Source organism: Anguilla anguilla, chromosome 7 (assembly GCF_013347855.1).
Source record: "Anguilla anguilla isolate fAngAng1 chromosome 7, fAngAng1.pri, whole genome shotgun sequence".
NCBI lineage: Eukaryota > Metazoa > Chordata > Actinopteri > Anguilliformes > Anguillidae > Anguilla > Anguilla anguilla.
In genome coordinates, this window is record NC_049207.1 from 2,195,949 (window position 1) to 2,210,766 (window position 14,818).

Genomic DNA, 14,818 nt, shown 5'->3' on the forward strand with positions numbered 1-14,818 from the left:
AATCGTCGCCTTAAATGAACCCGGTCCCTTCAACCCAGCATCCAGTCAGCAGCCTCATCACTGCTGGGTGGAGTATCAAGGCTGCAGTGTAGCATGGTGGCTAGGGAACTGGGCTTGAACCTCCTATCGCCATGGTTCCCTAGAGCAAAGTGCTTAACCTTCATTTCTTCAGTAAATATCCAGCTGGATAAATGGATTGCACTGTATGTAAATGATGCAAGTCAGGAGCGACCATCTGCTAAATGCTTAAATGTTAATTTTTATGAGTACTGAGGGGGGTGTTGAGTTTTTACCAATGTCTTGGAGAAGAAAGGATGCTTTTTCTGTTTTCGTGGTTTAATGATGTGTGTTCCCACTGAGGAGGTTTTTTTTCTATTTGGGAGTTCAGTCCTGGTTTTTGCTCCCTCTTTCTGCTACTCTGTACAGCGTCTTTGTGGCAGTATTCTGTAAAACGCTGTACAAATAAAACTGATTTGATTTGATTGTGTGTTGGAGAGTGCAGAGAGTTGGTGACCCCCCCTCCTCTGCATGTGGATTTCTCCCAGCATGCCCTCCTTTTCCTGTCCTCCTCTCACTCCCCTGTTCAATGCCTTGTTTCCTCTCCAGTGATGCGCTTCCTGGTCATTGGCAGGGTACCCCAGATGGCACCGCCCCATTAAGCCCCCCCTCCCCCCCCCCCGCAGCTCGCTGTAATTTCCCGCCTCCCCGATGAGACTCTGTGATGCTTATTTCGCCTCATGCTGCTGCACTGCCTTGCACCCACTCCGACTCTCAACCCCCCCCCCCCCCCATGTCTGCTGAATTGCAGACTGGCAACGGACATTTTTAATTCACCCCCCGACAATACGAGGCACCTGACTTACACCAGTGTGGACGCAGCGCGTTCCCTAAAGACCCTGACTCGGCCACAACCTTCGCCTGCAACCAAAGAGACTGTCGCACAACCAACACGAATGCAAACCACGATGCCCCCTGTGATTTACTGCGTCCTGTGCAGAGGGGGATAAGAAGGCAACAGGAATAATGGGCCTCGCTGTCAGAGGACCTGCTGGGGGAGATGAATGTGGTCTAGGCGGCCATTTTGCAGAGGTTCAGCATGGCTCGTGCCAGTTTGCGGGATCTATGGGTGACTCAGTAGGCCCCGCGTCCGCTACGGGACCAGGGGAGCAGGAGAAGGAACCGTTTAGTTCAGAAAACACCAAAACTCACATCTCCAGCACTTGTGAAGAAAAACAAATCGATGGAATTTTTCATTCATAAGCGCATTTTACAGTAAGGTTGACTGAATCCAGGTGAATGACTCGAATGGTCTCCGACGGATTTACAGCAGTGGCAGCCCACCCTGTTGCTGGAGATCTACCGTCCTGTAGGTTTTCACTCCAACCCTAACAAAGTGCACCTCACTCAACAGCTTGAGAACTTGTCAAGATGCTAATTGGTAGAGTCAGGTGTGCCAAATTCGGTTTGAAATGAGAACCTACAGGATGGTAGATCTCCAGGATGGTAACTGGTTAACACTGAGTTAGAGCCTCACTGAGATTCTTAGAGCGAGTGTGATTTGCCCCCAAACAGCTCTTGATCTTCTCTCTGACAGAACCTACGTTCTCGCTGTTGTGGGCGGTCTTGGGCGGTACCTACGTTCTCGCTGTTGTGGGCGGTCTCTGGCGGTACCTACGTTCTCGCTGTTGTGGGCGGTCTCTGGCGGTACCTACGTTCTCACTGTTGTGGTCGGTCTCTGGCGGTACCTACGTTCTCGCTGTTGTGGTCGGTCTCGCTGGGGCAGCCGAAGAGTTCGCGGCGCAGCAGGTTGCCGTCGTACTCCAGGAAGGTCAGGTAGAGGTTCCGGAAAAACTCCACGTGCTTGTTCTTCACCCGGAGCTTCTTGGGGGAATTCCAGTGTATGACCTGGAGGCAGAGTGAGGGAGTGAATAGGGAAAGAAAGAAGAGAGAGGGAGGGAGAGAAAGAAAAGAGTGGGAAAAAGCAAACCCAGCGAGAAAATTGAGAAAAGACAAAGTAAAGGACACAGGAAAAAGAGAGGTAGAGAAGAGAGGTGGACAGAGTAGAGGAAGAGTGGATGGGAGGATGGAGAGGGAGATGGAGAGAAAGGCGGGGGATGATGGAGAGGGAGGAGGGAGAGAAAGGTGGAGAATGAGGGTGTGCGGATGGGATGATGGAGAGGGAGATGGAGAGAAAGGCGGGGGGATGATGGAGAGGGAGGAGGGAGAGTCATTAGCATCCACGCTAGGTGGGTTCTGAGATGTGGTAGCTCCGAGTCCTGAGCCAGGCTCCAGATGGCAGTGCCCAGCTGGCACGCAGGAGAAACCGTGCCCCCTCCCCCGACCCCTCCCCGCCAGGGAAAGCACACATCACACACAGCTGTGGGGGCGGGGGGGGGGGGGGGGGGCGGGGGGGGGGGCACAGTCCGGGGCACCAGTGTGGTGTAATGTTAAGGGAATTGCCCTCATTATGCAGAAGTCCCATATTCAGTTCCCAGTTGGCGATCTACCATTGTACCCCTGAGCAAGGCACTTAATCTGGACAGAATGTAACAACACAAACTGTGTAACTCGCTGGATAACAGTATCTGTATATGACCAAACTGCAAATTTTGATTGCCCAACTAGGGCTGTGTATGTAATTGGTTAACTGAGTAACCACGGTAACATTCACCTATGACAGTAAAAAACAATTAACCATCAGTTAAAAAAAAAGAAGTGATTTTTTTATTTTGTGCATACCATAGCAAGACATTACATTACATTACATTATAGGCATTTAGCAGACGCTCTTATCCAGAGCGACTTACACAACTTTTTACATAGCACTTTACATTGTATCCATTTATACAGCTGGATATATACTGAAGCAACGCAGGTTAAGTACCTTGCTCAAGGGTACAACGGCAGTGTCCTTACCCGGGATTCGAACCTGCGACCTTTCGGTTACGAGCGCAGTTCCTTACCCACTGTGCCACACTCCGTCCCTACACTTAGATAGCTACTATTTCCACGCAACACATACAAACTTTTACATATGAACTGCAGCTCCACGCCCCGAGTCCCTCCCCCGGTCTGGGAATGCCGCCGGGAATGGCACTGGGAATGCCGTTGGGAACGCCGCTCACCTTGAGGTCGGACACGTCCTTGTAGCACTTCTCGGAGCGGGTGTGGTCGGACAGCTGAACGTTCCAGAAGCAGGGCAGCTGGTACACCAGGAAGGGGTTCTGCTTGATCACGGCGTTAAAGATGTCCTGCAAACACATCGGACGCCCAAACATTAATCACCACCTCCTCTCATCAGGCTCCCTAAGAGAAGCACTACACACATGACCAGTACTGTTCCAGGAGAGCGATTAGTGTGGGCAAGCTTTTTATTTTCACAGCAATCAATAAGGGGATTTCTGGTGATGCTTGCTCAGCTCCTGCCTCATGATTCCACTTTACCACAAACTTCTGTTTTAGAACAAACTTGATTCTCTTAATTACTATTGTTGATGGCAGCTGTACAAAAAAAAAAAAACAGACAGCTTCCCTTCAGAAAACACTCAAGGGCAAGTGTGTTCAGAGATGACCCAGCCTCAGTAAACACAGAGATGACTCAGCTTCAGTAAACACACACAGATAAACCAGCCTCAGTAACCACACAGCTGACCCAGCCTCAGTAACCACGGAGACGCGTCGCTCAGCCTGGTTTCTGACGTGCTGTCTGAGGCTCAAAGAAGCGCGCAGGGCACATGCAGATGCCCTACAGCCTGGGCACCCTACAGAGCAGGGATGCCTTTGAGGAAGTCACAGCATAATTCTGACCGAGTCATTTCCAATTCATCCTGCTATCTTGAAAGTCACACACACACACACACACACACAAGGGTGAGAAGCTGTCCTCTGTCTCACCGGAAGAAACTGCTTTCTTTTCGTCCAGCTCCTCTGGCGATGCTGACAGAGGGAAGCTCAGTGTTTTACTCACACATAAATACCGCTAAAGCAAATACTTCCTTAGCCGTGCTTAGCCACAAGCTAATCCGCCAAACTGCGACGAAAGGGACATCGGAGCTGTGCTGGAGACAGCCACGGATGCCGTTATTCTGATTTAGACCAGCACTGGACAGCGACTCGCGCTATTTTGGACTGAAAGCTTGCGGTTTCTCTTCCTTCGCGTTTCCCTTCGCGAGTAATAAGCTCGTTTTATGACCTCCATTATACGCTCCTTTTGCCGCTGGCATTTTTCTGCTAGTTGCAGCTAAATCTCTTCTGTGTCCCCCTAAAATTTTGCTGTTTCTCCATAAAAGGCCATTTAATTTTACGTTTTTTTTTTTGTTTTTTTTGGTCCACGCAGTTGGTTAGTGCAGCGAGACGTAAGAACATAAGAAAACAATCTGACTTGCGCATAATTTGAAAAGGACCAAACTGCAGTTTCCTCTGTTGGAGCGCAGCGGCAGCAAAGAGGGAAATCAAATCAAACTGAGGCTGAAATAAAACCGAAAGTGAAAAGGGTGGAGACAGATCGCCTACGACGTGTGGAGCGCCTCACCCAAACCACCAAACATAAACACTGCTTCATTTAAAGCACTGCATGATATAGCAGAAGCTGAGAAGGTAGCCTCAACAAGAATCGTTTTTTATTTTAAGAAGCACAGAGAGAGCATTTTGAATAAACAAAATTTGCCAATATTAGCCAACTAACTCCACCCAGGCATGAGGAGGACAGCTAAACTCCACACAGGCATGGGGAGAAACAGCTAAACTCCACACAGGCACGGGGATGACGGCTAAACTCCACACAGGATGGCCCCGGCAGGCCACCCGTTACACCCCATACAGCTTGTGTCAAGTCTAAAACTTAAAATTGCATGGCCAGCGCCCCAAACCACAGAACAGCTGCCCCCAAACCCCACGGCCTGCTCAGCCTCCAGGAGACTCTGCCTCCGCTCTCCTGGCTCAGACCTACATATCTGGCAGATATATCTGGATGGGAAATGGCAGCCAATTTACCCCCAAGGAACCAGGTGAGGCAGGAGAGGCCCAATCAGCTGCAGTTAGAGAAGCTCAGTCACCCGCTGCGGAACAAAAGCAGCTCCCCCTGCCCCCCTCCTGGGGCAGGACAGGCCATCTGCTCAATTTGCCAAATTACAGAGCACCTCGTCCACAGCTTCCAGTGAAAACTCTAAGCAATACATTTTAAGATACAGTTCACATACGCAGCGCATCTTCATTTCAGCTATCAGCAAGCTGGTATGGTAGTACATACAAATACTTCATATAAATTTTTTTTTTTTTTTTTTAATTATAAGTGTTGCTTGTTGCAAACTCAAACGTCTCTTAAATGCCTCTCTGTATTCAAGATCCTCACACCATTTTTCTGTGGCTGATTTAGAGTGACAGGCTGAAATTTTGCTTCCATTCCGGTCAAGGGCTGCCACCAGGAGGAGGTACAGGTACAGGTGTGTTAAATTTGAGAGAAATAATCTCATAACAGGGAGAAAGGGACACTTTATTACTGTGGAGGGACCTGAAGTCCCTTATGGGGAGTTATAGCCATCCTTTATGAATCCTGCCGAGGGTTGCTCGTGTGTGCGATATGAGTGTGACACAACAGAACGCTCACTGAAGTGCCTCACCGGTTACCTGACTTCAGATATGACAGAAGCTCCTCTAGGATGTTCCGGTTCCTCACCTCAACGATTCAACGGTTCCCTTTCATGCGCTCTTTGACACTGAAAACCATTTTCATCTGCAAAAATTGCTCTTTCAGACCCCCCTGGGTTATTCCCAAAACAGGCTCTGAATCCTTAAACACTCCTGGAATCCTTTCTCCATATTGAGATCGGCCGTGCGAAAATCAGTAAAAGCGCCATGGGCCCTTTCATTTATGTTTAAAAAAAAATATTAATGTTTGCCGTGTGTAGTCATGAGTGCCAAATTAAAATGAAACAAACTTGGCTTGCTGTCCCGTCCCATCTGGACACACACCAGCAGAAGCGAACGACCACCCCTGCTGTTAAAAACAGACACATCTGGCACATCTGGCAGCAAGGTGGGCAGTGTGGTGCAGCCGTGCTCTTACCTGGTCAGCCAGAGGTGTGTGGTGCGGTCGCTGTGCTCTTACCTGGTCAGTGGTGCGGTATGGTCGATGTGCAGTCTCACCTGGTCGGCCAGCGAGGTGGACAGCATGCTCATCAGCTCCCGCTCAGCTGTCAGCCTCCAGGTCTGCTCCCACCTCAGCTTCCTCAGCCTGTCCAGCAGCAGCAGGATCACACCTGTGTGTACACATCGCACACACACACACACACGGGTGCACACACACCACACACACATACACACACACACGCCACACGCACATACACACATGCACTCACATGCGTACACATACACCACACACACACGCACACACACGCACACACACACACAGACACACAAAAAGATAAGTGGTGGTCATACACACTACAGAATACTCAATTCCTGTCTCAAGTCCTTTTTTCTCTGGACTAGTTTTACCACAGGTTCTGAATAAAATTTTCAGATTTATAAAGTAATCGGTAGTGTACTACTCTTTCAGACTAGTTTCCCCAACACTGAAGCTGAGCAGTATGCTAGTCCAACCCCTCACCCATTCATATCCATTGCCTGCTTTTACCTTCATGTAAATTATTTCATGAAAAAAATGCGCACCCCCCCCCGTGGTATCAACATCAGTGCCATGTTTAAAATGCAAACCATGAAACTGAACGCATTTCCAATTTTGGCTAAATAAATGGAAAAAGTCCTCCATAGCACACAGGTACCATTATCATTATTAATTATTATAAACCACTCACAGTTAAAGCCCAGCCCTGAAGTTAATTCACTGAAGACTCATATTTCCTGGCGTGTGATGAAGTGATCTATGCAGACCCGTCCTTATTAATTTTATATATGAACTCCTCACCAGTGTGCTCAGCCAAGCAACATAATTAAACAACTTTAGGGGCCCCAGCAGATACGCTGCTGGAATCCTGCTGTTTTTGTCCATTTTGCTTTGATGTTTTTACTTTTTACTGTGCCAATGCATGATATTCTGCAGGCGAGTAGCGACCGATGGACATTTCAAGCTATGTGACTATGATATCCATGATGAAATTTAACTGATACACTTTAAGAGATCAGCTCCCATTTCCCCTGATTGGATGTAGTGTCTTGAAATTTGGAGCATTAGGTTCTTCTCATGAAGAACCAATTTGACAATAACTAATCAAACGATTCAATAACAAAAAGGACCAGTAAACTTCAAACATACTGGATATTCAACCATTTTCCCCCCACAATATTTCAGGACAGCTTGTTCCACAGGTGTGATGGGAATATTTTCTATATTTGCACAGAACATTTTTTAATCGCAAATGCAAATTTGTGAATTTTACAGCCCTGTGGAGTCTGAGGTTTTATTGATTTTTCTCTGATGTTCACAGAGACGCAGTATTAATACCTGGAGGAAACCATGCTTAAGAATTTACCTGCCGCCTTAGCAGAATTTAATTTTACGGATAAATGTATGCTCAAGGTTACAATAAGTGGAGAAGAACACGAATGGATAGCAGATGCAGAAAAAGAAGCTCCTTGGGTCTTTACATCTCAAACCCCTTAGGACCATGCTCTCCCAATTCTGCAAGGTCTGGCATGGGAAGCCTAGAGCAGCTAGGACTTTCCAAATTTACAGAATCTCACGGCACACCCCTGTCAAAAGCAACGTTCTGACCCTGATGAGACGGGTCCACAGCAGGCCTTCGGGGTTCTAATTAAGTTTTAAGTTTTAAGTTTTACTGACACTTATTTTGGCTTCTGTGGATGGGATTCGAGTCATTTAAGTTTTTAAAATTAATTTAAACTTTACTTTAAAAAAAAAAAAAAAAAGAAAAAAGAATGCATCACACAGCACCCCTGACCTCACCCGATGGCACACCAGATTGCCACGCACATCGCTCTGGAAACGCTATCCTAGAGCACTGCTCACCTGAACCGCTGCTCACCTGAATCACTGCTCACCTGTGTCACTGCTCACCTGTATCACTGCTCACCTGTGTCACTGCTCACCTGAATCACTGCTCACCTGTATCACTGCTCACCTGAATCACTGCTGACCTGTGTCACTGCTCACCTGTATCACTGCTTACCTCTGTTACTGCTCACCTGTATCACTGCTCACCTATATCACTGCTCACCTGTATTGAAGCCTCTTCCCAGGGCAGGCCAGGGCCGGTGGTTCTTCCACAGGTTCCCCAGGTACCAGTCGCTCTGGTTCTCCACCAGCCCCAAAACCTGCTGGCCTGGGGGGGGGGGGGGGGGGGGGGGGGGGGGGGGGGAGGAGGAGGAGGAGAGGCATCAATGACGGCTGCAAACATCACCCAGAATCATGCACTCAAATTTCACTCAAATTCTCATTCTGAATGCGAGCCAACACTTCAAAGGGGAAGGGGATGAGAGAGGGAGAGATCAGATGCAGGTGAATCCATTGACCTGAGATGTTCTCAGACACGACCATGTCATGCTTCAGTAATTCTGAAGTGAATCCACAGCCCTACATAGTACATAATAATTCCTGTAAATCTTTCATGCAAAAGCAATATTTGATCTCCGGAAGCTTCCGACACGGAGCACCAATCATTTTCTCTCACATCATTAATAAGAGCAGCCAATGCCCTTGTCCAAGGAGACGGTGCTTATACAATCATGAGCGTGGCTTCCAGTGGGTTTAACTCATAGTGAGCAAACAGCAGAGGCAGCTGGTGGACCGGTATAACCCAGCAGCACACAGACAGGCTCTGGCTATAGGACATGGCCCCTGTCACCCCCTCCACAGCGACTTTGAGCTGCTTCCCTCTGGCTGACGTTTCAGCCAGAGCGCCAGTAGCCGAAAAAAAAAACAAATAAGAGATTCTTTGTTCCAACCACAGTCGGTCAATTGAACAAAACCAGATGAGCTATTATGTCGAGTGATTGTACTGTATTTTGTTTTCATGTGTGTATTTTCTTTTTCTGAGCTGAGACCAAAGACAAATTTCTGGCCTTTGTCGGACAAAAAAGTCCTATGAATAATATCCTATTCTAGCTCCCTGTGGGCTCAACACAACAGGATTTCACCACCAAAGATGAACCAGCCTGCCTATCGGTTACAAGGTCATTTCCCTCAACACCGGTGTACTTGACTAACAGATAATGGACAAGCTTTAACCACAGACCAGCTTTGTCCAGCAACAGACCAGCCACAGACCAGTTTAAACCAGTGTAGAATCCCAGCTGGTCTTCACTGGAGTTCTCATGGACCATAAAGACGTTGGGCACAGGCGGTCCTCATATCTAGCCCTATTAAGAGCTCTCGGTGGCAGACAGGGGAACCACAACAAAAGCACTGGTTTGCCCGCCTAATGACGTTCCTGAAAGTCTGCATTCAGAGGAAGAGACAGGTGGGGGTGCACAGCGAAACCACGCCCCCCGCTGACCGGATCACAGGCGCGCGCGTGAAGCTAATCCTGTCCTGGCCGCAGTGGCTCCTCCCCCGTGCCGCGAGGATTAGCAGGTCCTTTAAACCACAGCCAGGCACACCCACCTGATACTGTACGTCAGCAAAAAGGAAAAACACCTGAATAGACCCTTTTCTGTTTGAGAAAAAAAGTAAAACAATCCATTCTGTGTCAAAACAATTTAAAATAAAATGAATTCAGGAAATTCAGGAAAAACACCTGAATAGACCCTTTTCTGTTTGAGAAAAAAAGTAAAACAATCCATTCTGTGTCAAAACAATTTAAAATAAAATGAATACATATTCATACACAGTTGGGCGACATAGCTCAGGAGGTAAGACCGATTGTCTGGCAGTCGGAGGGTTGCCGGTTCAAACCCCGCCCTGGGCGTGTCGAAGTGTCCTTGAGCAGGACACCTAACCCCTAACTGCTCTGGCGAATGAGAGGCATCAATTGTAAAGCGCTTTGGATAAAAGCGCTATATAAATGCAGTCCATTTACCAGTTGCCCTGAAATTAGCTTATGAATAAGTATATTTCAGTACAGCAGCATTTGTCTGAAAGGTCAGATTTTTCTGCTTAGATCACTAGACGGATCTTAAAATCAGGGCGGTAGTATCAACGGCGCCTCCACCCTCAGTGGGTGAAACAAACCGCACACAGTTTAAGGAACTGGGCGGAGCTCGTTTGAAATTCGAGCGAAGCGTTCCTCCGCGTTTAGAAACGTCCACTCGGAAGGCGTATCAAACCCATCGCGTCTTCTAACGAATTAAATCTGGAGGGGCGGAGGAGGCGACGTGCGTCTTGTCGCCGGGCGCGGGAGCGTCGCCCCTCGAAGACTCGCGCGGGGAGACGGAGGAACGGCGCGCCCCGAGCTCGCGGTCACGCGGCCGCCGAATCACTCCCTGAGGAAAGCCGCCGCGTCCGCCATTACGCTCGCCGCGTTCAGCGGCCCGTCCCGACCCGACTCCGAGAGCGTCGGTCTCCCGCGCTCGTCGTAACCGCGGGAGATGCGCCGCGATACGGTTCTACGAGTCGGCCTGGCAGCGAACCTAACGCTGTCTGCCCCCCCGCGTCCCGAACTTCGCCGCGCTGTAGCAGATCTTAAAAAGCACACGACAAGTCTCTTTAATCTTTTATCTGGGAACATCTGCTGCCAGCCCTCTTTCTCTGACAGGCCAACCCAAACAAAGCATTAAAGCGCTTTATTATCACACCACCAAGCGGTCGCAGAAGCTAACACTGCTGTAATTTGAGAACGGAAGTCTGGGTCACAAAGTTCTGTGAGTCCATTAGTTGTATCATTATGGAAGAACATATGGTATAGCCTGTCTAGTAGTGCATTGTGGCATATGTGGCTGGGCTCAGTATACTACTTTCAAACACACACAGCCCATATGTGAAGAAATAATAACAATAACAATAATAGTGTGCGTGTCCATGTGTCCAATATAACATTAGGGTTTTAAAATCTTTATAAATAAAAAAATATATATTTATTTTAAATTGCCCTGCGTTATCTTATCGAAAAAGGTTCTGGTACATATTGAAAGTGGCCTCCCAAATCGAGCTCCCTGAGGGGGGAGACAAGCTCACGGCTCACGGCACTAACGCTCTGTTTGGCTAAGCCATCTGCCGAACCGCAAACATTAGGACAGGGAAGCGGCCCGGATTAACTTTGCCCCTCACACCAACCGAGTCAATATTGGCTGTGTGCGCACGCTAGGCCTACACTGAAACACTAGAATCCTGTAATGGACTGAAAAAAGTATTACCGAATTCACCAGGCCTTTTTCCGAATCATGCTCTGTGACTGGTGCCAATACACCGTTTTTCCTGTGGGGGGCAGCGACATGCATAAAGGCTTTTAGTCTGCCACAACTTTTAGGAAGAAGAAGAGGACGATGTGAAGTGACTAGAGAGGTGAAAGACAATCCAAAGATGAAACAATAAAGAATATGAGGTTAAAGTGCAGACTGTCAGATTTAATTTAAGGGTATTTACATCCATATTGGGTGAGGTAATTTACAGTAATTGTGCATAAATTACAGCCATTTTATACACAGTTCCTCCCATTTTAGAGGAGAAAAATATTTTCTTGTTAGTATGAGGTTTTCAACTACTTAAATTGACTTTGAATAAATAATTAAATGCATACGCATTTTACACGTTTCCAAACACACGTAGATTTCCAAAGTGTTTGTGTTCGTAAGCAGTTAACGATAAAAAGAACGCGGCTTAATTTCTTTTCTTTTCAGTCCCTTTATGGTTAACAAATGCTCAGTACGAGCACAAAGCAAAAAGAACAAAGTTAATTTGTCCCTGCATACAGATGTTTTTTTAAACTAAAATGAATTAACAGTCTAAATGGATTCCCACACATGAATACATTACATACCAGAGCTGTTTGAGAATATACTAACACAAATTGTAACACTAAAATAATGTCTCAGCTGCAAGCAGCAATGACTGGGGGTCCAAGAATAAAAAAAGTGTCATCTAGGCCTTATGGAATCTTGAGGGAAGTGTTTCCAGTCAGAACAAGTTGAATATAGTAGTGAGATGAGTGGTTAATGCAATTTATTATTTTTTAAAAAGTTGAATTAACTCCGATAGTGCCAAGTACTATTTATTTGAGTTGGAACTTTGAAATGGAGAAACTGCTCAAGCAATTCAGAGACCTCAGCCGGTTCACCAGCTGGCCCGTGTGGTCCAGCTGGAGAAGGAGACGACTGAAATCAGTCAGAATGTGTTCCAGCCGCTGCCAACCGGAGAAAACGAGCCTAATAATAACGAATCCAAATTTAAAAAAATTAACTGGTCTGAAACAGAGCCTCAAAGGTGGAATGGCAACCTGTCACAAGACAGACCCTGCCATTATACATTCATCTTTCATCTCTGGAAAAAAATGTGTCCTTGTGCGATAACATGTTCACTGTTTGCATTTAGCCAAAGAGGCAGAGCAAGTTAATTGTGAAGCAGGGCGATTTTAAACGTCGAGCCGGTTTATGGCCCAGGAACAAGAAGTCGAGATACTCCACAGGCTCTGTTGCCCTCGTCTTTGCCACGGGCTCACCCCAAAACCCCTTTGAGCTCGCCACAGCCCCTGTGATTGGCTGTGATAAGTTAACAGGCCGAGTGTGATTAATCTCACCCCCCCCCCCCCCCAGAGCTCTGGGCCCGAGCAGAAGAATGAAATCCGAGTCGTCTTATTAATCACATTTTGGGGAGGGGGGGGGAGGAAAGTAAAAGGTCTGGCATTATTAAACCCTGCCAGGAATTCAACCTGGAGCTTATGGGGATTGATGGTTTTCCATTTCCACGGCATAAATTACATTTTCCTAAGGTTACTCCATTGTCAACAGTTCTCTGAGGAAGTGGGGTAGCGCCTGATTTGACTCATTACACATGGAGGGAAAGCCAGAGTCTTCAGCTCACAGCCGTGGTTGATCTCCACACCTCCAAGAGCTCAACCAAAGCAAATAATACATAGTAAATTATACACAGCGTTCTTTTTTTAGCTATTTCTAACTTACATAAAACAAATAAATGATGGGATAACTGTGTTGGGTTCAGGCATAAAGAATATTTTTGACTATCGTCTCGGCTGTTGAACAGCTGAAAATGCGCTCACAAACCATGTCTCCTTTCATCTCCTGGGTTTTGTTGGTGTGGCCCGTGACAAAGTGGCGTTGTGCACTGTCACTTCTCTCGACTGCACCGTTCATCACGCCACTGCGTTTGGTCAGTGGCATCGTACATCGTCTTTTTGGCATTTAGTTAGCGGTGACATTGATCTCTCGTGAGCTCACATTGATCTCTAATAAGTTCACGCGTGAGAGACCAATGTTACTGTGGGCTAAACGACAGAAAGACTTCAACCTTCCCGATATGGATTTGCTTCATATACAATTATATTTGTATGTAATGTTATCAGTTTGCTGCTGAATTACTTTTATTTACTGCCCATCAAAACTGGAGGTAAATTACTTTTTTTCAAAAAAATGAACTGCTGACCACATTTATTACTTGCTATAGTACTTAACATTATGACCACACATTTAAAATAAAGTACAGAAAATAAAATATGGCAGAACCTCAGTGTTAAGTACCCCAGGGGGTCTGGACAGACCAGTCAAACTGAACGGATTTGACACTGCAAGTAGCATACATAATTAAGTCTGCGCCTTATCAATAACAATCTTTTTATTATCACTGATGGGGAATAAAAGATGAGCACTATACCAAAATGAGCCACATTTCCTTTTTATTAAAAAAGCTCAAGGTCATATAAGTGAAGAAAGGAGTGTGTCTAAGTACTGCTGCTGAAGAGTACCAAGAAGATATAAGTATAAAAAGAGGTAGAACACAATAAAATTAGTAACAATTCCAATCAATAAAAGAAGGAATTCTTGAAATTGGCATATGTTGCTGTCATTTTGAAAGTTTCAAATATTCTGGAACAATTTCCTACTGTCGGTGCATTCATGTATCTCAGAGGTGCTAAAAAACTGGCTATTGTAGTTTTTAAAAAAGATAGATCCAGAAGCCCTGGCACATGCTCTGGAAGCTAACTGGTCCACAGATTTTCCCCTGCACCAATCATCGTCGCTTCTGAAGTCTATGCCCTTGTGATTGCACAGTTCATCCTGCCAATCAAAGAGTAATTACACTCTAAACCACGTGTCTTTTTCAACTTACTGTAAACATTTTAGATTACTGGTGTAAAAGAACTCTTCAGCTCTTGTCCCAGGCAACGAGTTAACCTCCCAACTGATTAGACTTCACATGAAATTATGTATTAATTTTACTGCAGAATTTCTGCGGGAATACATTGCCCAAAAAATGAATGCTGTTTATCCCTGTCATAAATATTAAAAAGAATTGCATTGAAATGGCGTAGGGCAAATGCCATTAATATTCATTAACAATTTATGAACTCACATTAATTCAATCTGATTAATATTAAAAGCCAGAGGCCTGAATGCGGAGGGATCCTGTGCACATTTGTTTTGTAGGACAGCGCCATTGTCACCGCAGTCCATTCAGCCAGGTTTAATTACCCCTCGTCACCAAGCGCACGTTTGCTGCTTCGTTACGGAGGGAAATGAAGGTTTGCGTCTTGCTCTTCTACACCAGCCGCTCAGCTCTGTTTGCAGACGGGACCGGGAGCGTCACCATCGCCGTCGCCATCGTTTGCAAACCGTTAAAATGCGGCGGAGTCGGCTGTTTACACGCGAAAGGGCACCGGCCGTCACAGGAAGCCGAAGGAAAACGTCGAGATTACAGAGCGACAGAGCCACAGAGCGACAGAGCTACAGAGCG

At 46.5% G+C, this 14,818-nt stretch overlaps 1 protein-coding gene across 2 annotated transcripts in view; it reads right to left on the reverse strand.

The window, feature by feature from the left end:
• Positions 1-14,818, reverse strand: part of LOC118232328 (LARGE xylosyl- and glucuronyltransferase 1-like) — an 80,899-nt gene that overhangs the window by 15,185 nt on the left and 50,896 nt on the right. For both annotated transcript variants that reach the window (XM_035427235.1, XM_035427234.1), the window contains exons 7-10: positions 8,196-8,300; positions 6,145-6,257; positions 3,126-3,251; positions 1,750-1,905 (exon numbers count right to left, since the gene is read on the reverse strand). In XM_035427235.1, the coding sequence (XP_035283126.1) occupies positions 1,750-1,905; positions 3,126-3,251; positions 6,145-6,257; positions 8,196-8,300 (500 nt within the window). The remainder of the gene's footprint in view (positions 1-1,749; positions 1,906-3,125; positions 3,252-6,144; positions 6,258-8,195; positions 8,301-14,818) is intronic.